Source organism: Epinephelus lanceolatus, chromosome 9 (assembly GCF_041903045.1).
Source record: "Epinephelus lanceolatus isolate andai-2023 chromosome 9, ASM4190304v1, whole genome shotgun sequence".
Classification (NCBI taxonomy): Eukaryota; Metazoa; Chordata; class Actinopteri; order Perciformes; family Serranidae; genus Epinephelus; species Epinephelus lanceolatus.
The window spans coordinates 17,801,677-17,825,464 of record NC_135742.1 but is presented as its reverse complement, the minus strand read 5'-3'; the positions used below and the strand labels follow the sequence as shown (position 1 = coordinate 17,825,464).

The 23,788-nt window shown below is 41.1% G+C and overlaps 2 protein-coding genes across 16 annotated transcripts; both read left to right on the top strand.

The window, feature by feature from the left end:
* Positions 1-1,209: 1,209 nt before the first annotated feature.
* prxl2c (peroxiredoxin like 2C) lies at positions 1,210-6,583 on the top strand. Its single transcript, XM_033620329.2, has 6 exons — positions 1,210-1,732; positions 2,059-2,127; positions 3,863-3,916; positions 4,002-4,107; positions 4,195-4,329; positions 4,422-6,583. The coding sequence occupies exons 1-6, from the start codon at positions 1,550-1,552 to the stop codon at positions 4,550-4,552; spliced, it is 678 nt and encodes a 225-aa protein (XP_033476220.1). The 5' UTR covers positions 1,210-1,549; the 3' UTR covers positions 4,553-6,583.
* Positions 6,584-6,793: 210 nt separating this feature from the next.
* Positions 6,794-23,067, top strand: cdc14b (cell division cycle 14B). Of its 15 annotated transcripts, none has more exons than XM_078170638.1 (17): positions 6,795-7,106; positions 8,044-8,112; positions 8,282-8,372; positions 9,090-9,165; positions 9,736-9,828; positions 9,930-10,006; positions 10,299-10,365; positions 10,451-10,601; positions 10,703-10,933; positions 11,070-11,208; positions 12,307-12,472; positions 12,611-12,708; positions 18,514-18,561; positions 18,655-18,777; positions 20,712-20,880; positions 22,046-22,111; positions 22,266-23,067. In XM_078170638.1, exons 1-16 carry the CDS (start codon positions 6,998-7,000, stop codon positions 22,067-22,069), a joined length of 1,731 nt encoding a protein of 576 aa, XP_078026764.1. In that variant the 5' UTR covers positions 6,795-6,997; the 3' UTR covers positions 22,070-22,111; positions 22,266-23,067. The 15 variants fall into 15 exon arrangements, 12 of the variants coding, with proteins under 12 accessions (XP_078026767.1, XP_078026764.1, XP_033475162.2 ...); XM_078170636.1 differs by having other exon boundaries at positions 6,796-7,106; positions 18,652-18,777; XM_078170641.1 differs by lacking the exon at positions 20,712-20,880 and having other exon boundaries at positions 6,794-7,106.
* The last annotated feature ends 721 nt before the right edge of the window (positions 23,068-23,788 follow it).

The window sequence follows — 23,788 nt, the reverse complement described above, 5'->3', positions numbered from 1 at the left end:
TTGAAGGGAGCTAGTTCACTTCAGAGGGGTCTGAGTTCTCTTGGAGTGTTTGCATATGCGTATGCATATGCATATGTGTTTGCAAAAAAAGCTGAGTCAATTTAGAGGGCTGAAAAGGACCAAGTGTCAAAACACCCTAAGACCCAGGCAAAATTTGGCCAGTCAAGGTGAGAGCACCTGAACTTTTAAGAGGCTCATGGAGCACAGGTGTGTGAGCCTCATCCTTGATCTGTGAACACTCCTGCGCACATGCTCGCCTGGTAAGCCGAACAAACCTTGTGTTTCGGGTGTTTTCACACTTGGTCCTTTTCAGCCCTCTAAACAGACTCAGATTGGTGACTCAGAATTTTTTGGGCATATGTGTACACTCCAAGAGAACTCAGACCCCTCTGAATGAGTTCGGTTCGCTTCAAATTTCACTTTAAGATTTAAAATTTTAAAAAAAAATTACAATAAAAAAACAACAATAATACACAATGAAACAACATAACCTTATTTCAAATGAAAACATCTTTAAAAAATATACACAAAGCCTTTTTACTATGTATGATACATCATAATTTCCTCTCTAATATCTATTTTACATTGCAGTGAAAACATCAACAAATCTTCTCCTTAAAACAACTGGATTTATTCAAGTTTCTCACCTAAAGCTACATTTTACAATATTACACTGAACACATCATGAGAACGTTGTAACCATAGTAACTTACCGTCGCCGAATACTAATTTTTACCAAATAGAGCTTGAACGCGTCACAACGTAAATTAACGCAACCTCCGCGAGATGTTCGTTGTGTCCAACGGCTGCTTAGCGGTAGCGGCTAACTGAACTAGCTCTCCTCCTGTGGTCCTTTCCCTCCACATACACTCCTCTCAGAAGTGAAGTGCTAATTTAGGGGCACCTGGGAGCTAGTTTTGTAGTTTTAACATAATGTAGTTTTAACATAATAACGATACAGCGTTTTCCGGGGTTCAACGTGACGTCAGATAACTCTTCTCCCCCAGAGAGCAGGTAAAGTGTAACGAGATGGTAGGGGGGCCCTGAAAAAATGGCCTCTCTATTATTTCGTAGGCTTTGCTTTGTAGTTATGTTGTCGTTGCCATGTGTAATATTTTAAAATATTGGTAGTAATAGTATGAGTAAAAAATAGTAACAGATCAACTTTTTGATAATTTTTTTTTTCTCTCCCCATTTGTGTCGCCCCCTATGGATGACGGCGCCTTTGGAGTTTCCTGCCTGTGACACAGGCTGGCACTGCACACCGCTGCTGTGCACTGATGTCACCTTCTATTCTACATTAAAGGAAATAGAAATGGACCCAGTAGTATTGCTAACTACATAATTATTATGAACTATTAATATGTACTTCTTTACTTTGCTGTTCACTTTAACCTTCAGTTTCGGTCCTCTTTCCTCTCTATGTCTTTGACACACTCAGAGACACACACGCAGCATATGGGCGTGAATCTGCAGCCACCCTCTCCTCCAGCCTGAACGGCAACTCCCAAAATAGCAAAGCGAATTCGGAAAGCCTCAGGAAAAAAAAATGGCTGAAGCACTTTCCCCAATAACTCGTCAAGTCACCAAAGAAAACCAGGAGCTTTGGGTCCCCTCTGTCGATTATCGCCTCGAAGACGTCGAGGACTGTTTAATTTACGACCGACATGGATCCTCTGTTCCGTTCAAGAATTTATATCAAGACAGGAAATCGGTCATAATTTTCGTGCGGGTAGGGGAATAACTTTGTTTGGCTTAACCTTGCTGCTGACTCATAGTTTTCACTGCCTCAGTAAAATCATGTCAGGCTCGAGTTAAGTAGATTGAGCCCCAATAAAAGGCATCACAGTAAGCAACAGGTGAACATCAGCCTTGGCGGACAGATGCCCCAACAGCTTCCCATGCTATGATGGCAGTGGAGGAATGGAGAGATCATGTCCATAGGTGAAGACAGAGGGCTGAACATTATATAGGTGCAAGATGAGAGTTTTAAACAGTGATGTGTCATCACTATAACCTATTAACTAGCTCTGTTATATACTTTGTGTGTCCCTGCAGAATTTCTTGTGCTACACCTGTAAAGAATATGTGGAGGATTTGAGCAAAATACCCAAAGAAGCACTAGAGGTAAGTCCTGATCCTCAGCTGTGGATGCACTGGACAGGCAAAAACACCCTAAGTGAAAATGTTTTTTCATGCCCTGGTCAATATTTTGGGCTAATTATGCTTCCATAACATGTTATCTTTGAAATAAATTGAAAGAAAACTTCCAAAATACACATTAAGGTGTTTACTTTAGTTCAGATTTCTGTTCTGGAAATGTGTGCAATGATCCAGCTCCACCTGGCTTGGTCTCGGCAACGTCCTCCAAACATCAATAAGTCCAGACTGGTAGAAAAAGATTTCCACACACTTACATCTATGCAGTGTTTCACTTTATTGCTGAGCTTTTGGTCTGTTAATAACAATAATAATAATAATAATAATAATGATAAAAAAATATAAAAAAAATAATGAAATTATAAAATTGAATTTCCCCTTGAGGATTAATAATGTATATAAAATAAAATTAATCAAATTAAATTATTAGACCTTCCTATGTATGCTCTGATGAAGGTCTAATAGACCGAAAGCTCAACAATAAAGTGAAACTCTGCATAGATGTAAGTGTGCGGAAATCTGTTTCTACCAGTCTGGATATGTATGCAAAAAGCACATTTAATTAGGCATATTAAAATGTATAATTTCAGAAAACTGGTAATACAAAAACTGATTAATTAATTAACTGGGGAAGTTTAATGGTGATGTTTGTTTTTTCTCATACTCTGAGCCAAAAATGTCCACTTCAGCAGCACCAAACTTTTTTCTATTTTTATTTGATAGGGACGATGCAATTTCCATAGTGCCAATACAGAGTATGGGACTGATATGTTGCACAGAGAGTTTATAGATATTGCCAATTTTCAACTCTTGTCCCTAGCTGGGCTTTTACATGTCGACCTAAAATGTTATTATAAATATACAGTTTAAAACACATAATAAACCATAATTCACTATGAACACTGAATGCACAATGAAATACATAAACCACAATCCACACACTACAATACACACACCACAGTACATATACCACAATACAAACACCACAACATATCCCACACCTACTACAATAAACATGCCACAATACACTAATATCCCCTAAAAGTTTGAGGGCATTTAGCTAAGAGTGGGTACAGCTCTGCTTTGGTTTTAGCCTGCACTTGACCTTTGTTTGTTTATTTTAAATCTGTACTCAGCTTTATTTTAGTTGGTAATGTGTTGTGAGTTTTTATGGAAAAGGAAAAGGAAATTTAGCTTTTCGACATGGTATTTTACAATTGCCATTCACACTGCTCCTTGTTATTGTCTTGTCTTGTCTGAGTTTTATTACTATCTATGCTACATTCTAAAGGAAGAGAAGGCTGTTCATATATCATCCATAGCCTAATTGTTTTTTAATGGCTGTTGCCTGTATTTTCTAATTCATGAAGTGATGAAAGAGTTACCCAAAATTTCCTCTGTAAAATCCTTTGACTTTAATATGTAAACGAAATGAAACAAGAATTCTGAACTTGGCTTAATCCAATGTTCACATTTTTGCTCTGGAAGTGTCTGCAGATCAGCACATATTTAATTAGTTAATGTTCCATTTGCATATTTAAACACAAAATCCCAGAAAACTCACCTGGGGTGTTTCTCCTGTGTTGGCCTAGTTTCAAATTTGAAGTGCAAATCAGAGTTAATATCCTAGTGATAGCTTTGATGGGTGTAAATCTAAATGACTGACTCTGAAAACTCCAACATTTGATGTGTGTTGTTGCAGAATGCCGACATTAGACTGGTCGTGATTGGTCAGTCTGCTTATCATCACATAGAGGTAATGGATTTTGTGATTATTGTGCATAATGTCAGTCTGCCACATCTGTTCCTATCATGCTAATTTAGTTTTCGATCTTGTCTAGCAATTCTGCTCACTGACAGGGTATCCTTATGAAATATACGTGGACCCGGAGAGGTGCATTTATCAAAAGCTTGGGATGAAGAGAGAGGAGAAATTTTCAGACTCAGGTAATGCAGTAACAGTTTAAGTTCATGAACATAGCATATTCTGACACGGTATTTTATAAAGAATTGCATCTGTATATGTTTGTGTAGCCAACCCCAGTCCCCATGTGAAGTCTGGTATGTTTATGGGACAAATGAAGAGTATCTGGAGGGCCATGACAAGCCCTGCATTTGACTTCCAGGGAGACCTGCATCAGCAAGGTGGAGCCATCATTGCAGGACCAGGTCAGCTTGTCTCTCTGTTTCCTTGTATTTCTGCTCAGTCTTAATTTCTCATTCTGTGTTGTATACTCTCTCACTCTTTCATTCCTCTGCAGGCTCTCAAGTTCATTTTTCTCATTTTGACATGAATCGCCTGGACCACATGCCCATTAACTGGCTCCTGCAGCTCGCTGGAGTTCAACAGACTCTGGACTTCAGCGATAAGCCAAAGATCATCCATGTGTAGCAGGCCGGCCGCCTGAAATCACGCTCCTCCCCACATCACTGTTATTATCACACATGCAGGGATCTATGTGTGTTACATGTTAAGTTACATCACCATTATGCACTGGCGAAATGCTACAAAGAGTGTGGGCAACATCACTCGCTGTAACAGATATTTGTGTCGCAGTATTTCTGAGTCTGTTGTTTATCATGTGTGTAAGCTACTGGTTAGCAACTTGACTGCCTCGCCAAAATCTTGGATAGGTCTAAAACATACCGTCTGTGTTAAGTGTAAAAGTTTATTCTTGACCTTGGAAACAGTAGTTTGACGGAAACAGAGTCTAAACTCGAGGTCTCCTTTCTAGTTTTTCAGAGCTGTCAGTCACATTTCATGAGCTGCTGAAGTTGAAAACTCTGGGAAAAACCAGTAATGTCACTTTTCAACCAACATTAAATGGGCTCTGTTCCAGTTTGCGCAACTTATTCTGAACCATTTGAAGCATTCACTCATTTATTTTCTGTAACCGCATATCCTGCTGGGAGTTGCGTAGGGGCTGGAGCCTATCCCAGCTGACATTGGACAAAAGGCGGGGTACACCCTGGACAGGTCACCAGACTATCACAGGGCTGACACATAGAGACAGACAACCATTCATGCTCTCATTCACACCTACAGCCAATGAAGAGTCACTACTTAACCTAACCTACATGTCTTTGGACTGTGGGAGGAAGCCGGAGTACCCAGAGAAAACCCACGCTGACACGGGGAGAACATGCAAAACTCTGAGCAGAAGGGCTCCCCCACCCTGGGCTCGAGCCAGGAACCCTTGTTGCTGTGAGTCGACAATGCTAACCACTGAACCACCATGCCACCCTACCGTTCGGAGCAAAAATAAATTGGTTTAAAGCTCAAAAAGTTGGTACCCAGCTCGAACCGAAAAATAGCAGGTTTTCACTGACCTGAAGTGCAAATCGTAACCATATCAGTTAACATGTCATATTCTACATGTTGGAAAGAGAGGATGGTCAAGTGAGAAATCATATTATCATCAACAGATAGTCCATGCTTGTTTTTTGGATGAAGACAAATACCTGTGTTAACATAGGGTGGCACGGTGGTGCAGAGGTTAACATTGACACCTCACAGTAAGAGGGTTCCTGATTCAAACTCAGGGTGGGGGAGGCGCTCTGTGCAGAGTTTGCATGTTCTCCCCGCATGTTATCAGCATGGGCTTCCTCCCACAGTCCAAAGACATGCAGGTTAGGTTAATTGGTGACTCTAAATTGCCCGTAGATGTGAATGTGAGCATGTCTGTCTCTATGTGTCAGTCCTGTGATAGTCTGGTGACCTGTCCAGGGTGTACCCCGCCTCTCTCCCAATGTCAGCTGGGATAGGCTCCAGCCCCCTCGCGACCCCTAACAGGATAGGCAGCTGGGGAAATGAATGAAATAACAGCACAAAAGCTTGCAGGTAATCAATACAATCTGCTGTACTTTGGCTGTGCATTGTGTAATACCCTCAGGTGATGATGCATCCCTGATTACAATGGTTCTGCTAAAAAGTGGTTGAAAGTAAAACGCAGGCTAGTTTGCTAGAAAGCACCAAGGTTCCAAGAGTTCTTGATGAAACCTTTTCAAGAACCAGAGCTAATTCGGTGGGAAAGTGGTATTAGTGAACTGAGTAACGTTCTTCTGCTAATTTAGACCGTGAGACATGGTACAAAGCTCTGGAAAAGCTTGTAAGTTGTCCTTGAGGTAAGATTGGTCTGGTGTGAAAGCATGAATGATGTGTGGCTGTGTGTGTAAGAGGGACATGAATGCATTACGGTTTGATTTTCTAGCCTACCTTTTCTATCACTTATGTTACTGTGTCTTATATTCTGTAATTCTGTTCTCATACTTGTTGTGAGATGGTGTGCATGATTAATATTTATGAGCACTTAATAACTGGTGCACTGGTGTCAGTGGATCGCAGTCTTCTTTTTGTACCCACTTTCTTTATATTGACAGTGTATATTTTACTGCAAGTAAAGTTTAATTGCTATTGGCTGTATTTGTCTTGTGTCATACTACCTGCATGCAGTCTGTACCCTTATGCATGATCATTGCCCTCTCATGTCCATATGGGATCTTCTCAGCACCTATAGGACTACATCCCCCACGTTATCTATACAGCTGGTGCAGATAAACAGTGGAGGTGGGCGCTGGACATCCAGTCCTGATACGTCACATGCAGGGGATTCAGAAAGCAAAAAACCTGCCCCTGCTTATAGACGTCACCACCACCGGAGAGGCTGGAGCAGACACACAACACACACGCAGTCCCAGATCATCAGCAACACAGGAGGCAAGCACCATGCCATAACAACAGAGCGACCAGACGGGGACAAGGCGCCGCACTACGAAGCGAAGGAGGTGTGTTGCTGCAGCTGCTCAGGAATGTCCACCGTGCAACCCTGAAGACAACATGAAACGCAAGAGCGAGAGGAGACGGGCAGAGTCGAGGAAAAAGCGCTGTGCAGCTCCCAACAGCTCAGAGGCGGAGCCTAACTCTGATATTTACACTGAGATAACAGGTAAGAGGGTCTGCAGGATGAACCCGGTCAACTTTGAGTTTGAGCCCAGTTGGCAAATATGAGGAGAAGCAGACAGCAGACGGGACTGCGCATGCACAGCATTGCGTTTTGAATGTCCAGGGTGTGTGCAAATCTGATTTTTTTTTTTTCAGCTTTTGACCTATTATGGCGACACCGTCTGTCCCTTTACCGTCAATGCATTTGGTCTGCATCGAGTATGTGTTCAAAATACACACTATCTGCAGTTCAGTTTTGCTTTGGTACTTTAGAGCAAGAAATTATAACTTATAACGCTTTATCATGATGTGTAGGCGAAGTATAGAGATGGAAAGGTGTGTCAAGGGCTTAAATATCATAGCTGACCCACTGTCAGTGTCGTCCAGCGTACATTTTCACATCTTTCATGGCGTTTTCCTGCTTCTTGTCCATCCTTGCGCAGCTCAAATCCGAGAGTGGGCGGTTCCTCGAAGTGTAAACCACGAATCTAATTGGCTGAGGAATCGCCCTAGCAACCGCTTGGGCACGGTTCCCAGGGCCTATCATGTGTCTCATATAGAGAACTTTAAACTGAAATGGGCGGGGCAGAGTGTAACTGACAGCCCGCCCGTCCAATCACGTAGCGTCCTGCATCTCTGGCAGCCAATGGCGTGCGCAGAACAGCGTAGGGGGAGGAGTCGGGCTTAGATCATTTTTTAGCAGAGTGCGCACTTGCACGCGAAACTCTCCTTCCTTCGACTTCTCTTCCCGTCGCCTGCCAACTTTCTAGTCCCGGAGAGTTAGCTGAAGCTTAAAAACATTTTCTTAAATCGCTTAATTTTTTAAACATCGCTTTAAATTGACTTTTTAAAGCCTTGTGCTCAAAGTCAGGAGACGTTTTACCAAGTATGCGCAAGTCCTTGTGAAGAAAATCAACCTCGTACGTTTCTCTGCAAAACAGGCATGTTCAAAACTGTGGGCAAGATGACCGCGGATGATGTTTCGTCAAGATGCATTGAGTTTATCAAGGGTGAGTTGCTAGAAAACACTGTAAAAAGTAGTTATAGACGAAGAAGAGCTAATATGGGGGAAATGAGGGGACAACAGAAGTTTGTATGCATGACAAAAGCAAGTAACTGCCTCTGTGTGTTGTCGCCCTACCCCCCACCCTCCTCCTCCTCCTCCTCCTCCTCCTCCAGATCAACTGTATTTCGCCATATTAAAGCAAAAGATCAAGAGCACAGCTGAGCGCCACTGCTTCTGCATAGATGAAGAGCTGGCATATGAGAAGTAAGTTATCAGTGTCATCTCATTTTTGCATTTTGGACAGACTCTGTTTGCTCGTTGCTGCATGTGTTATATGCTTTGCCCCTGACCTTTGCTCTTCTTCCAGTGCAATAAAAGACATTTGAAATGGCCACACCTTATGGTACCATTGCAGTCCTTTAAAAGTTATCATTCAGGCCATTAGAGCTGGTGGGAGCAGGCTTGCACATTAGCAAGTCAAAATACAGTGATCCTTTTTTTAATTTGGTATTAAATGTTTTGTAGCTCACTATTGCAAAAGCAAAATATAGAAGATGTAATTTGGTGCACTGCTTTAGATAAACACTAAATGACTCTTTTACTGTTGGAAGAAATCCAAATAACCACAACAGCATTAAAAATTAAAAGCAAATAAACAAATGAAAGCACCTTTTTCTGCAGGGCATGGCTGTTTAAATGGGCTGTTGTTAGATCGGCGTCAGGAGAGGACACGGCTGACCTTTCAGAGCCCTTTTTGTGCCACTGGTACAAAAAGGACCTCTTGTCTTTGCAGCTTTTTGTCCCGCTTTGAGTGACCCACTCTGGCATCAAATGCTTCCAAATATAGTCTTTACTCTGTCAGTGTTTTTACTGTTTCAGTCTGAGGTAGCTGATTCTATCTAGTGAAACATCCCCAGAGACAGTGGCTGGTTGCATAAATAGCCACTCTGACACTCTTCTTCTTCTCCCTGTCTCTCCCAGCTTCTATGCGGACTTTGGTCCCCTTAACCTGGCCATGTTTTATCGCTTCTGTTGCAAGCTGACAAAGAAGCTCAAGGTAAAGTAAACCGTTGGTGTTAATTGTACTTCCTGGAGGAAAGAATGGGAAGCAAAACCCAGGTCAATCGATATCTATTCATACCTGTAGTAGGTAGGCTGAATAAGGTGGGGTTAAAGATTTTTGCACGACAGCTTTGTCAATTTTTTGTACAGTTAAATTTATAGCTCAAATATATCCCTGTTTTGTGTCATCACTGTTTCTCTCTGTCAAGGCAGTTGGTATTTGGCACGTCGTGATTTTCGAGGCTGTCAGGCACAGATTTCGCTGAAGTTTGGACGCAGATGATTCAGCCTCTTTCCAGCTCTAGTACATAATTGTCCTATGTGATTATGCCAAAACTGTTTTTAGCTTAAAATTGTGTTAATTGGCATCCCCCCCACCTCCTATGTAGAAAGTCATTATTTAATTTATGAGTTAAAGTCCTCGTTTTTATCCCCATCCATCCTTATTTTGTCCAGCCACTGTGGCTTACTGTAATGTCCACATTTAACCTTTATATGTAAGTCAAATAAATAAATACATTATCACACGTCAGTTCATACTGTTGCAATGAATATCTTTGCACAGTCCATCACGCTGTCAAGGAAGAAGATCATCTTCTACACCTGTGGAGATCAGAAGAAACAAGCCAATGCTGCCTACCTGATCGGCTCATATGCAGTAAGTGGTGTGCAAACACGCACAGTACATACAGCTTGTGAACTAATAATAAAAGTGAGTAATAAAAGTAGCACTTGCTGATTGGACATTTGTGTTTTAAGGTGATGAATCTAAACATGACGCCAGAGGAGGCCTACAGTCTGCTGGTGTCCAGGAATTCAACATATATTCCATTCAGGTAACAAGTCATTTGTAATGTACATATTTCACATTTAATGAGAGTTTTAAAATAAGAACTGCTGCAGCTTGGGCTGAAGAGTATATTGTGTTAGTATCCTCATTGTCATGTGCAATACACATAAAATATTTTGCTTTTTGAAGACCAACTTCAAGAGAGAGGGAGATGAAAGCATTTGAGAGCAGGATATGCAAGATAGAAGTTTCCATCCTTCCCAGAGAAATAAACTAGATGAATAAAGATCCGTATTATGTTATGCTGATAAGGACTGTCAGTATGATTTATGTTTCAGAGATGCTTCGTTTGGAACCTGCATGTACAATCTGAACATCCTCGATTGCCTTCGTGGTGTTCACAAGGTACGTCATTTTAAGCTTCATTTATTTTTATTTCTTGCTGTGTCACGCTCCTAATGAAATTAACTTCCTCTCTACCATCTTCCAGGCTCTGCAGTACGGCTGGCTCGACTTCTCCAAATTTGATGTGGAAGAATACGAGCACTATGAGAGGGCAGAAAATGGAGACTTGAACTGGATCATTCCAGGAAAGTTCCTCGCGTTTAGCGGGCCTCATCCAAAAAGCAAAATAGAGAATGGTAAGAGGAAGTAAAGTTTGTAGTACACCTTTAAACACTGTCTGACCTCAATATAGCACCACACATGGACTCACACAGTCATTTTTTGTTTCTTACCGCAGGGTACCCTCTGCACGCTCCTGAGGCATACATCCCATACTTCAGGAATCACAACATCACCACTATCATCAGACTCAACAAGAAGATGTACGACGCCAGGCGTTTCACAGAATCTGGCTTCGAGCACCATGATCTGTTCTTCGTGGATGGGAGCACACCAAACGACACCATCGTCAGGAAGTTCCTCAACATCTGCGAGAACGCAGAAGGAGCCATTGCAGTGCACTGCAAAGGTAAGATTTCTGACACACAGGAAGCATTGTTGATGGGTCAAACTATTCTGGATGATTGTGGTCTGGCTGTATAAACTGTGCTCAGTATCCTGTTTAATTACACATTTTAATGCCATACTGTTTTTGTTGTTTTTAGCTGGTCTGGGGAGGACTGGCACTCTGATTGCCTGTTACATGATGAAACATTACTGCCTGAGTGCTGCAGAGGCCATCGCCTGGATACGGATTTGCCGACCAGGGTCCATCATTGGACCTCAGCAGAACTTCATTGAAGAGTAGGTTTTCACTAAAGAGGGACTTTCAAAATGTCACAGATTTAAAGGCATAACTATTTCTCCTTAGAGGGAACATTTAGGATTTTTGAAAGGTGTTGTATGAGGTACTACCATAGTCAGTGTATTACCCATACAGTTTGGCTCAGTTTGGAGAAGTGGCAAGAGTACAGACATGGAAGCTAAGTAATGTACTGCTATGGATAGGGGCAGCAGCAAAATGTATTTTAGCCACCTTGAAAAAGTCCCACCTGAAAAAAATCTATAACAGTTTAAGCATATGCTCTATTGAAAATATTTTCACTGCTTTACCTTTCCGCCAGACAGCCTGCTCCAACTGAGAAGCAGTTAACAGCTTCAGTTCTCCATCTATACTCAAAGTGCCGGACTCAATTAACAAAAACAGTAATTCTGACTTGCTGAACTTGAGAGCTGCTGGTCTACTGCTGCCCTGATTTATAAGTTTGTGTGTGTTATTGTGTGACTTTGGTGAATCCAAATGAACCCTCTTAAACACCAAAGTCACACAATGACACAAACAAGCTAAATGGTCAAGGCAGCGGTAGATGTTTAGTTGCTGACCCTTCCCCAGCAGTGCACTGTTTAGCTTCTGTAGCTGTACTCCTACCTGCTTCTCCAAAGTGGGGATATATCGTCCACCATCTACTGTAAGTAACCTCGGTTCAAAAGATCAGAACTATCCCTTTTAATAGTAAATATCCGTGACTAAGTAAGAAAAAAACTGTTTAAGTTTAGAAACAACATCCTTTGATATGAGATATTATTATTATTATTATTGGATTAGATATTATTTATCAAGAGTAAGAAACTCAGCTGATCTGCTTCATCAGGACAGTGTGGGTGAGGTTTAATCAGATTTGATTGACAGTGCCAGCAGAATAAATAATAATCGTTTAATGTCACTTCACATTTAAATGCAAATGTTGATATACTCTGGTTATTGCACAGAAATACTTGACATCAATGTTCCCCACTGTGTCATGCCCATGCTGCTGAGAAGTGTTAATCATAATATTGGCAGTGGGGGTTTGGCAGGAAAAGCGAGTTTATTTTGTTATGTGTTGACATTTTGTTCATCAGGAAGCAGAACGGTCTGTGGGCAGAGGGAGATGTTTTCCGAGAGAAGATGCTGAATGAACGAGAGAACGGAAAGATGGCTGTAACCAGGATCCTGTCTGGTGTGGATGATATAACCATTAACGGGAGCAACAAGAACAGGACAACAAAGAAAGAAGAAATGGACCTGGTGAGTTTATAAGAGAAGTTCCTGCCACGCTTTCGGGTGCAGAGTTTGCTGCATGATTTGTGAAAGCACTTCAGTAAGCAGAAAAAATGAATGAACCACAAGGACACGTGTCTATTTATAGCTGTTTCTGTTTTACAGTATAATGATGATGAGGAGAGAAATGGCCTCACACAGGGCGACAAACTGAGAGCCCTGAAGAGCAAGAGGCAGGCCAGATCGTCCTCCGGTTCACTATCGTAAGTACCCAGGCACCCTGCGAGTCTCATCATGCATCACGCCGGCGTATTGTAGTACTGTAAAAATTTCAGTCTCTTGGATCATTACACGTATACAGTTGTTTTTTCAAATCATAAGTAACTTATGATTTGAAAAATAAGATTTCGTAACGACCAGGAAGTGACCGTGTAGGATTTTTTTGTTACATTTATCATTTAATTTGATGAGCTTTCTCCTTTCCTCAGTGTTTGGCAGCTGACATGGCTAATCTGTTAGGGCTCTCTCTTACCCATAACAAGGCGATTTCATCCTAACACCGTAATTCATCTATAAGTTAAATAATCAGGCCGTGTTCTTCCAATATTTCAATGACTCTTTTGATTAAATGTCATCACATGCTGATAAGTGAAAAACAAGGCATCCCATTTACATCTATAACCAGAGAGAGATGAGGATGAGCAACGAGTCAAGGAAGTTAACGTTGAATATTAAGACACCGAGTGAGTGACAAAGCTGTGTGGAGGACTGGATTAGAGGTATCTGATACACAATCTTCCAGAAAATAACTTTTTATTTAGGTCTGGATTTAGAAAGGCACAAAAGATGTGGGAGTTTAAATTAGCTGCATGATTGGTAATCTGCAAATTTTCTTTCTCAGTCAAAAGTTTAAAAAAAAATCTCAGATTGAAGGAAAAGAAATCTAAAAATAGAAATTGATGCAGAGCTTGTTAAGTACTAGGTTACCATGTCACAATGTGCTCGAGGCAAAATTTGATTAGCTTTTTTAAATTACAGAATCAGTGGAACAAGACCGTGCAGGCATATTAACAAATACATAAAAATGTCCACCTCATACCTAAACTATGGACTTGAAAATGATCTAATTAGTATTGTTCCGATAATTGAAGAGTTAATAATGAAAAAGTGGTGAATTAGACTTAAATGTTAAGATTAGACAACAGACATTTGTTGTGGTGCAGTAGGGAACAGGCCTAGAGAAAGAGGAACAGGCATGGAATTAAGGGACACTCAAAAAATATATTTTTTTTTTTTCTCTTATTTGTAGTGCTGTTTATCAGTCTAGCTTGTTTTGGTGTGATTTGTTTGGTCTCTCAAATAAAATGGAACTAGATGGCACATTTTCTTCCTGCTAAACTACACCCACCATCCAAATCAACATGCAGAAGGAAGTATGCAAGCATGTACTTCTGGCACCACTGAGCTAGCTTAAGTAACAGCTCAGCCGAGGGGGATGCCATTGATGTTTACATCTTGCACTGTCATGAGGACAAGCCTCTTTTAGCTCCATAGCTGCCCCCTCGCTCTGGAACTCTCTTCCCAAACACATTGAGACTGCATCGACCTCTCCTGGTTCAAATCACTCATCAAAACGCATCTTTTCAAAAAGGCTTAACTATTGTAAAGTGTCTTTGAGTACCGTGAAAAGCACTCTATAAATAAAATGTATTATTATTATTATCTAGTTCCATTATATTTGAGAGAACGCAGATATCTCCAACACTCAGCAACTCACACAGAAACAATCTCGATTGACATATAGCACCACAGATAAGAGGAAAATATGTAGTTTTAATTTACTGTCCGTTTAAACTGTTCCACAAATGAAGCTAGATTCAATTTACTTGTCAATTAAAGTCATTGTGACATGTTTCTCGTATATTTCGATGAGGAACAAACATAAGAGTATGCCGGGCAGCTGTAACACGTGACTGGCCAGCTCTGTGGAAGCATTGCGTTCCAACAGGAGGTGCTAAAGTGCTAATGCTAACCCCCACAGTTATCTGAACAGGAAGAACCTGACTAGATTTCTTTCTCGCTTGTTGTCTGTCTAAATAAAGTCCACATCGTTTGTGCCCGTGTAAATCAAGCCATGGAAGGTTGGGTGTCAGCATGGCTGAGGATGGTTGACTGGCCTCTGCCAATGTACCCATATGGCTTTGGCTTTTGTTGTCCCATGTCAGGCAGGTGGTAGTGTTCTGCTGCAGCCTCATGGGCACGGCGTGGCCGATGTGTTGCCTGCCGTTCAAAAGATAGCTGAGAGAGGCAGAGAGAGAGTGGGGGAGAGGAAAAACAGAGAGAGGATGTGAGGTTTTGTATGATGGAGGTAAGTGCACGTCACTTCCTTTTTTAACTGACATCCTCTTCCTGTAGAAACGGTTGCTATGCCAGTGAACGGTACGGCTGAGTTTTGAAGTTGTCCTTTTTTTTTTCTTTCTTTCCTTTCTGTCTCTCTTTGGATGACCATGGTGTGAAGTGGATATGCACTTAGTGGATGCATTACATTTACACGCCTTTCATTGTCTGCCTCTCATGGACGCACCGAGCTGATCTGCTTTGATATCGAGGCTTACCTGAGATATCCTCTGAGTTACAGTAAAGCTCTCAGGTTGAGCCTGCTGTGCTTGTTAACAACGGCACCAATTATTCAACTAATCACAGTTTTACGTAAGATCTGGATTAGTTGAATTCATGTTTTAGTGCTTGGCTTGCACTACTGACTTGACACGAGAAAATGTTAGTCAGGGAAACTGGGTCCTCGTTCTGATCTGCAGTACTTCCTTAGTGTTTGGTAAAGTAGCTAACATGCCTGCTCGACCACTTAAGCAGTAGGTATTTTTGGAATTCGCCTGTAGTACTTCAGTGTTAGAATGATGTTTGCCTGAGGTGTTTTTTGAGTTTAATTAGCCGCTTTAAATGGCATCGCTGGGCGAGTAAATTTCTCCTGATCGTCATTCTAACACAAAGGATGATAAAACATCATGTGAGCTTCTGAGGAGGTAGCAGGATGAAAATGCGTCTTTTATCTGTTCTCAGGAGGGAGTAGAGGCAGAAGGGAGATTTGTTCGCACTTCAGGCCATATGCTCTATCAGTGTATTCGTTGCTACACAAACCTCTAACTTCCAGCTGAACGTCACCATCTGGCCCCACTGTTTGTTTTATTATGTAATACTGAAGTGCATGTTGAATTCCAGAGACGATTAGAACGACGATTATACGAAAACGTTCTCTGCCCTTCCATGCATGGCAACAGGCACGAAACCCTCGGACATGCACGCATGGACATGCCTCTGTGTTTGATCTATGTTTGTGTCTAACATGTAATTAATGTTGGGCCGGGTTCATTGTCAATGGCCTGTTGTTTTTCCATTGCTTTGGTGACTGGATCAGTGTACACATACCATCTGAGCTTTGGTTACTCCTTCAGGCTTCTGTCTCTGCCAGCTTCTTTTTAAATATTCTGTTTTCGTGGAACAGAATTTGATAACAGATACTTAAATATTTTTACTATATAAAGACATGTTTTTGTGAACAGTTAAAGAGCTCAACTGATATATTGGCAGGCTGGTATCAACCACTATTTGCTCATCACAGATATAGAAGGTCACATATATTTTGGCAGATATTGCTGTCCTAAAGTGTTTTTATAGACTGCATTTTGAATTTGTATATACGACATTAACTTTGTTTTTTAATACTGTACTGTTGTCATTTGGTTATTTATTGTGATTTAAAGGCTCAGTGTGTCGGATTTAGGGGGATATATCGGCAAAATGGAATATAATCCATATTATATCTACACAGAGAGCAGGTTCTCGTCCACAGAGTCCACCATGTGTTTCTACAGTCCATCCTAGAATGGACAAACCGCGTTTTTGTGTGGGCCACTGTAGCTAGCAGCCCATCTGTAACGAGCCAAAGAGCTAGTTTAAATCACCTGATAGGTTTGCTTTGGAAAGGAAGAGACCTCTGCGGATAATTTGGCTCCCGTTAAAAATGTCCTGAATGCCTAGATCTTAAGTTACCAGAGGAAAAAAGATGAGCACACATCAAAGGGGAACACCACCTAAATTACAAATTCCAATATGTTATGTACATGACCTAGGAAAGTTCAATCAATATTTGTGAACTTGAGCTACTCTCTCTGAAAGCCAGAAACCAGAGAAGTGAGTCTCAAACTTGCGATGTCATCAAGTTTAAAGTCTGGAGCTGCTCCATAGATAATGAATGGGAGAATGATTTTGTGGACCCACAGAATGTTTTTCTTTTTCATACCCAAATGAGTTTTACACTGTTGTAATGTTATTAGTTCTTGGTGCTCCCAGTGTCGTCTATATCATCTTTCCTAATTCATTATCTGTGGAGCAGCTCCAGACTTTGTACTTGATGACATCACACATTTGAGCTTAAGCAGTCAAGTTTTGAATCTGGGAGAGAGTTGTAGAGTTATATTTTTAGCATATATGAATTTTGAAAACCGGCTTAGTTCCCCTTTAAGATAAGGTAATAAAAAGTTGAGCACACATTAGTAGGTGCTGGGTTAACACGCCGTCTGCAACATGCCAAACAGCGCTGGAGAAACACTGATTTGTAGCATGAAACTGCTTTATTCAGTGTTTTTCTGGTTTTAATCACCTTGTGCTTTTGTTTTAGAAAGCAGAAGACCTCTGCTTTTAAATCGGCCGTTGGTAAAAACCTCCTGAACAATGAACACTAAAGGAATTATAACCAGGACTTCACACTTGGCACATAGGACAAGTTTCAGCTGGTTGCAATCTGCAGTCCTCACCACTAAATGCCAATAAATCCTTCACACTGTTCCTTTAAATACTAACAATGTATTGTGTATCTGTTAGTTTCAACTGTAAAATAACCTGCTACATAACATATCATATATTTTCATAACTCTTATATTACTAAATTATCATCTTTGTTCAGAATGTTAAATCACTCGGTATATTATCAGCTTTTTTTTTTTTTTTTTTTTTTTCCCGTTAAATTCTCAAATATCGACGTCTACTTGAGTATTCCCACATCGGTCAGGTTCCAAGTAGAAAGCAATCTGCTAACACATCAGAGCAAGTGAAGAACAAAAACTTGCTGACTGGCACTGTTGGATGCAAGGCTCTTTGAAAGGTATTTCATCTAATCCAGTCCCAGTGGAAAAGCAGAACATCAGAGGCTTTGTGTCCTGCCCGGACGTCTCCTGTCTCTCCTTCCTTTTTTTTCCCCCCTTTTTTTCCCGTTTGCTCTTGTTGTTGGATTTGTCCTCCTTTCAGATGGCTGGTAGCCATGCTGCTCTCCTCCCTGTGTAGCCTTGCCCTGTGGTGGATTGTGTATGGCTTCCCTTCTTCCATCCTGCATTTCTGTATAGACGGGTTAGGATTTCAATGAGTTCTGCCGCCCGTCAGCCCCCAAAAAACCTGTCCTGCCCCCCCTTCTGGAGCTCTAACTGAGAATGCTGTAAGTGAGCCCCCAGTCTTTTTTTTTAAACTCCCAACCCAAATCAGAAATTTGTTCCAAATCATCCTCTTGTTACTTTGTTCTTTCTGCAAGCACAGTACACTTAAAGAGAGCAGAGCCACTTCTGAAACATGTAAAACACCAGAGGCTCCTGTATTGTCATTGTCACCATTTTCTGTACATTATGATTTTGTCCTCCTGTTTCCTTCATCCTGTCATTCTTTTAAACATCATGCTTTGCTGGTTATTGTGCGGACTGGCGTGCCAACTGTTAAAAATAAACCCTGCCAGACAGTTAATGAAAAAAAAAAGGCAAATCAAGCCCTTTTTAAAGTTGTTTAGTGCCACCCCCTGGCTGTTTCTGATACTACTTGGCTTTACTAATCCAACCTGCCTGCTGAAGCTGCAATAATGATCTGTGCACATGTCTATCAAGATTTTTAAAACCTGTTTGCCCATCTCCATACAGTCCTCCACTCTGTCCTGTCACCTGTCCTCTCAGATCTCTCCATATATAAAGTTTAATCCTGTTTTTACTGTTGTGTTTCTTGTGTTTTCACAGACAAGAAGAGAATAAGATTCACACCAGGTCATCATCACAGTCCCTAAGGTAAGGTTTGCAGCACACGCACAACATGTCTATCTACGCTCTGACACACAACATGGCCGCTGAGACTAATGCCATTTGTCTCCCCTGCAGCAGGGTCATCTTACAGGCCAGTGTTCAGGGCTGTAAGGCCAGCGTCAACCCCTTGGCTCTGTCTGACCAATCAGACAGCAGGAAGAGGACCAGAACCTCACTGCCAGCCAACGGAGTAGGAGGAAGGTCAGTGGCTGCATTTGACACTCAGCACTTATTTAGTCAGCGATAAAGCGGATATATGACCTGGGAGAGGAGCTTTTTTATTTACCCAGACAGACATGAGATGCCTTTTTGTGTCTCTACTTGAAGACAAATAAAACCAGGAGATTGGCTTCACTTGACCCACGTACTCAGTGTCTATGAGATCAGTGGCAGCTCTGATTGAAAGCGGGAAAATGCAACTTAAACCTTCTCTGTAGGACTAAAGGTGCTGTGTACAACATTCAGAGCATTGATATAGCAGCAAACAACTATTTGTTTTGTAAAGATATCGTGAAGTAATGACATCCTGAGCAGAGAATGAAGTCACACTACCTCTGTGTGGGTTGTAATCTGAGGTTCTATGTACCATGTTGTGATCTGGCGTCCGCCTGGTCCAAAACATGCTTAAAGGAAAAAACATATCCCACTGGCCAACTAATCACTGCCTTACTAACACCCTAGCCCCAGTTTAACACCGTCAGCTCTGCCAACACTGTTGCCATTGGAGTGTTTGCATTATTAACACAGCTAGCTGCTAGCCACCGACTCGACTACCTCCATGTTAAGAGCCATGTGCAGACAATCCTGGCCCAGACTGGATCATAGATATACTCTGAATGTTGTATATAGCTCAATTTTTTCCTGTCCTGTATCAGAACTGGGTGGGAACAGTGGGAAGAAAAAATGAACTTCTGACACTCATGAGAGGAGCAGGAACAAATGCACTTGAATTAAGTTAAAAAGCCTTTATTCAAAAAACATGGCTGCTTACATTAAAACACTGACTTGTTTCGACCCTAAGGTCTTCATCAGGGTGCAAGAGGGTGGACAGGAACAGGAACTTGGTAGGGGGGTGTCAACCAATCCTGATTGATAAGTGCAGGTGGGTGACAGCAGTGGATCACCACCAGAGGCTATTTTGAAGGTGACACGCCAAGAAAAGAAGAAAATACAATCCATTACTTAAATTGTTAAGTTATTTCTGTCCATCAAACACAAAGACCTTATTTTCTCTTCGTATTATGTATTTCTGTACAGATACAACTTCATGATTTAAGTAATAGATTGTGATTTTTTTTTTCTTTCTTTTTTTATGTGATGGATGTAATTTGGATGTTAGTGCGTGTCACTTTGAAAATGGCCTCTCATTGTGATCCATTGCTGTCACCCACCTGCACTTATCAATCAAGACTGGGTGACACCCTCTACCAAGTTTATAAGATGTTTGCTTGACTCCTGTCCACCTTCTTGCACCCTGATGAAGACCTTAGGGTCAAAATCAGTTGGTGTTTTAATGTAAGCAGCCATGTATTTTGGATAAAGGCTTTTTGACTTCAAGTGCATTTGTTTCTGTTCAACACGAGTGCCTGAAGTTCATTTTGTCTTCCCATATGCTGACCTTTCTCTTTAAGAGCACCTGTGGGTTTTTTTATTGAGTCTCATGATAAAGACAGTCCTCGAGCTCACTACTACCTAGTTCTCCAATGGGTGAGAGCAGTGTTGTGAATGTTAGATAATTAGATTAATCCTGGAATATTTAGCTGTATCTTAGTCTTCATCAGTAAAAGGAGTTTGTTCAATTGCCATAGATGAGATGTCACCATGTGACTGATGAAGACTGACTGATGAAGCTAAAAACCCTAGAAAAATTAAAGATTATTCTGTCAGATTAACATAATTGTATACTAGCTATAAAGCCCTCATTGTGGACATGTATTTCCCCCTCTTTAAATACTGCATATTTTCCATGTATTTCATCATCCAGGACTGTGCTGTGTTGATAATATCAAACGCATTTAATTCTACTTTGATGTGATTTTTGTGAAGTTGACACACAGTTGAAAAGCAACCAAGAGGCTATAGCCACTCGTGGATCCTTGTTGAGTAAATTAACAGCTTCCCCTTCTCTCTGCCAGCTCCCTGTGCCACACCAGACTGGTCAGGTCCCTAGGCAACTTGCATGTAGTGGCTGGCAACAGGGACCCAATGTGTTGGGAGCCATGTGGCAGCCATAGAGACACGGCCAGTGCCACAGCCAACACAGGCACTCTCATCAACTTAAACATGGCACAGGCCCACATTCAGGCAAGCTCCCTGCAACCTACTCTGAGCCACAAACAAATCTTTTTTCACAGATTTTTCAATGAGGATGTGTTCTCTATGCTGTCCAAACAAGGGGGGAAAAAATCATATTTAAATGACTTCTCTGTAGTTTTGGCAGCCACAGGATAATCAGATCTCTGTTGAAGATGATATCATGGGTGCCTGTGTACATTCAGCCAAAATCCAGAATCTCAACTCTCTCCCTCTTTCTCCTCTTAATGCTCATAATCACTTAATGTACTTAGGCTGGGGCGCATCAGCACAAATTAGAAGTTTTAAACAAAATCAAATTGTGGTTTATCCACAAATTCTCTTTAATCAGATGTTTTTACGCAGTTAGAAATGAGCAAGATTCAATTTAGATTTCACTTTTAACCATTTTGATATGACAGTTGTCTGGACTCATGTCTGCTAGCTGGGAGAAAAATGACAGGTCCTTGAAGAGAGATAATAATCAGACAGGAGTGGCCTCATTAAGTTAAATGCTCGGCCCCTTTTGATTTAGGATTTTTCCTGCTAAATTGGGGCAACTTTTGACATAAGTCTCAGTTAGTTTGCCAGCATAAATCTGAAGATAAGGGTGGAGTAAGCCAATGTTTAAGTGCTTGTCAAAGACATGAAATGTAATCAAATGAAGACAGATGTTTGATTCAGATTCAAAGGTTTTCATTTCTTTTTTAATTTATTTATTAATTTATTTATGTAGTACTGTTAGTTTAAGCTTTATTAGTCCAAAACAGTTAGTCTCAGCTGTGTTTAACTTAAATGGCTGTCTGTACTCGAACATTAATCCATGATGGTGCAACCCAGCCACGGTTCTTTCTTACTCAGCTGTTGTACTAACATTAAATTTAGCCTGACACTGTGCAGGACTAACATTTAATAAATCTGACCCTGCTTATCTACCTCTGTCAGGTTCCCAAATGAAACTCCACCTGTCTCCCTGCTGCTTCTTTCAAAAGCTTTCCTTGCATGTTCTCCAAGAACAGCGGGTTTCCTACTAAGACTGGCTATAGCTTCTCTGGACTCTGCTGCTCACTGTGTCTTCTGCCTCTGTGATCAGGTCTGCATTCTTTACCAGTGCTGATCTGTAATGTTTATATCTCCTTTCTCTTTCCTTGTCTTTTATATTTCTTACACGCAACAGACGTACTGTCTCCAGAGGACGTAAAGCTTGCAGCTCTTTGCAATCAATTCGGTTTTCCAGGCTATGGTATCTATCCTCTTCACTTTCTCTTACATTTCCTGTGAAATATGTCTGATTCATGTGCAGAAACATTGATTGAATGATTAAATAATGAATAGTACAATGTAAATCAATGAAATTTGTCCCTCTATTAACATTGACTTTGTGTTTTTCTTCATAGTCACTCCATACCCAAAGCTAGAGCTCCTCTACTTCGGTGAGCCAGCAGATCTGGAAGTCCTGAGAAACTTTACACGAAATCCAGCTTCTATACAGCTGTTCTTCTCTTTCAATAGATTTTTAAGTTTTGGGGAAAAAAGGTTGGAACAAACTTTAACCAACTTGATGTGACATGTAAATCATTTATAGATTGTTTGATTACAAGTTCTTTTACCTGTAAGGCACTTTTGGTTTTTATATTTTTAACAAAGCATCATGAAACATACTGATAGTTTTAATCATTGCCTGGTTGTTCTTACTCATTGAAGCATGCAGTAGCAAACATCAGACTGGCATGTGAATCCTAGAGATACCCTCCATAATGAGCACTGTGCAACAGATATTCTGGTTTATAAGATGGGAGAATCACATTCAGTTAGATGTGTAGATGGATTTGACTGGGAGTTTGTCATATAAACTCGCTCCTGGCCCTCTGTGGCACGAGGCTGTTTGCCTTGATGTAGTTGAAACAGCGTCCATCAACAAGATACAGCACTGTGCTCATTTGTACCTCCATTCTCAATATCTGGCTTGCCATCTACTTGTGAAGCTTTTCAGCTACTGTATTTCAAGACTGTAAATATGTCGACATTTGATATACTCGGTTTGTATTTTTTAAATATTTTGTACTATGTTTGAATCATGCTATGAAATGTCAATGGTCCTAATGGGGCCCCTGTCTAACTCATGTTCATAATCCACTGAAGACGTTTGCTCGACGCACATAGAATCAGACTTTTTAAATAAAAATTTACTCCAATTTATGTCATCTCTGGTTGTAAGTCCTTGTACCATATGCTTGATATGCCAAGATGCATTGACACAGCTACAAGATCACAAATGTCTTCTCACTGTGATATCACATTCAAGTTTTTTGATAAAGGAAGCTTGTAGTTTTCATGCCAAGTCACAGTAACACTCTTGTATGTTCCAGTATCCATATTACCATACTATATAGTATGCCAGAAAAAGACTTGTATGTCTCAATACATAATGTGAAATGCAGTATGCCAAAAATACCAAGATGTTCTACTACATCCAGTCTGATTTTGCAGTGTGCAAGCCAGCATGCTTTACTAACTATTCTGACCCACAATCGTCTGCGTAGTGGACGGTATGTCAAGGCTATTCAAGAGAAGACTGAGACACGGGGTCAAACATGGGGGATTGCACATGCGCAGTAAAATCTGGTCTGCACTTCCTCAAAGGCTCAGTAGATGGCGTGAGACCGCGGAATAAGAGGGATGTGCATGCATGTCATTTTCACAGCTTATTACTGGACTGTCACTGGTGGCCTGCGTTGTGGGTGAGAATGACAGAGATGCAATTCGGACAACTAAAGGCAGCCGCCATCCAAAAGTCCAAGCAGACCGCACCAAGCACACTCCTTGATCGCCTGAGCGGATCCTGCGCGTTTTATCTAGCGCCCCTGCTATCACCCTCCAGCATCGCAGCTCAAGTTACACTGCGCATATGCAATCCCCC

Coding starts and splice junctions, on each gene's coding strand:
- prxl2c (XM_033620329.2), top strand. CDS start 1,550: ATGGCTGAAGCACTTTCCCCAATAACTCGTCAAGTCACCAAAGAAAAC. Junction 2,128..3,862: donor TACCCAAAGAAGCACTAGAG/GTAAGTCCTGAT, acceptor GTGTTGTTGCAG/AATGCCGACATTAGACTGGT. Junction 4,330..4,421: donor AGCCATCATTGCAGGACCAG/GTCAGCTTGTCT, acceptor ATTCCTCTGCAG/GCTCTCAAGTTCATTTTTCT.
- cdc14b (XM_078170636.1), top strand. CDS start 6,998: ATGAAACGCAAGAGCGAGAGGAGACGGGCAGAGTCGAGGAAAAAGCGC. Junction 10,366..10,450: donor GCCTTCGTGGTGTTCACAAG/GTACGTCATTTT, acceptor ACCATCTTCCAG/GCTCTGCAGTACGGCTGGCT. Junction 12,473..12,610: donor AGAAAGAAGAAATGGACCTG/GTGAGTTTATAA, acceptor TCTGTTTTACAG/TATAATGATGATGAGGAGAG.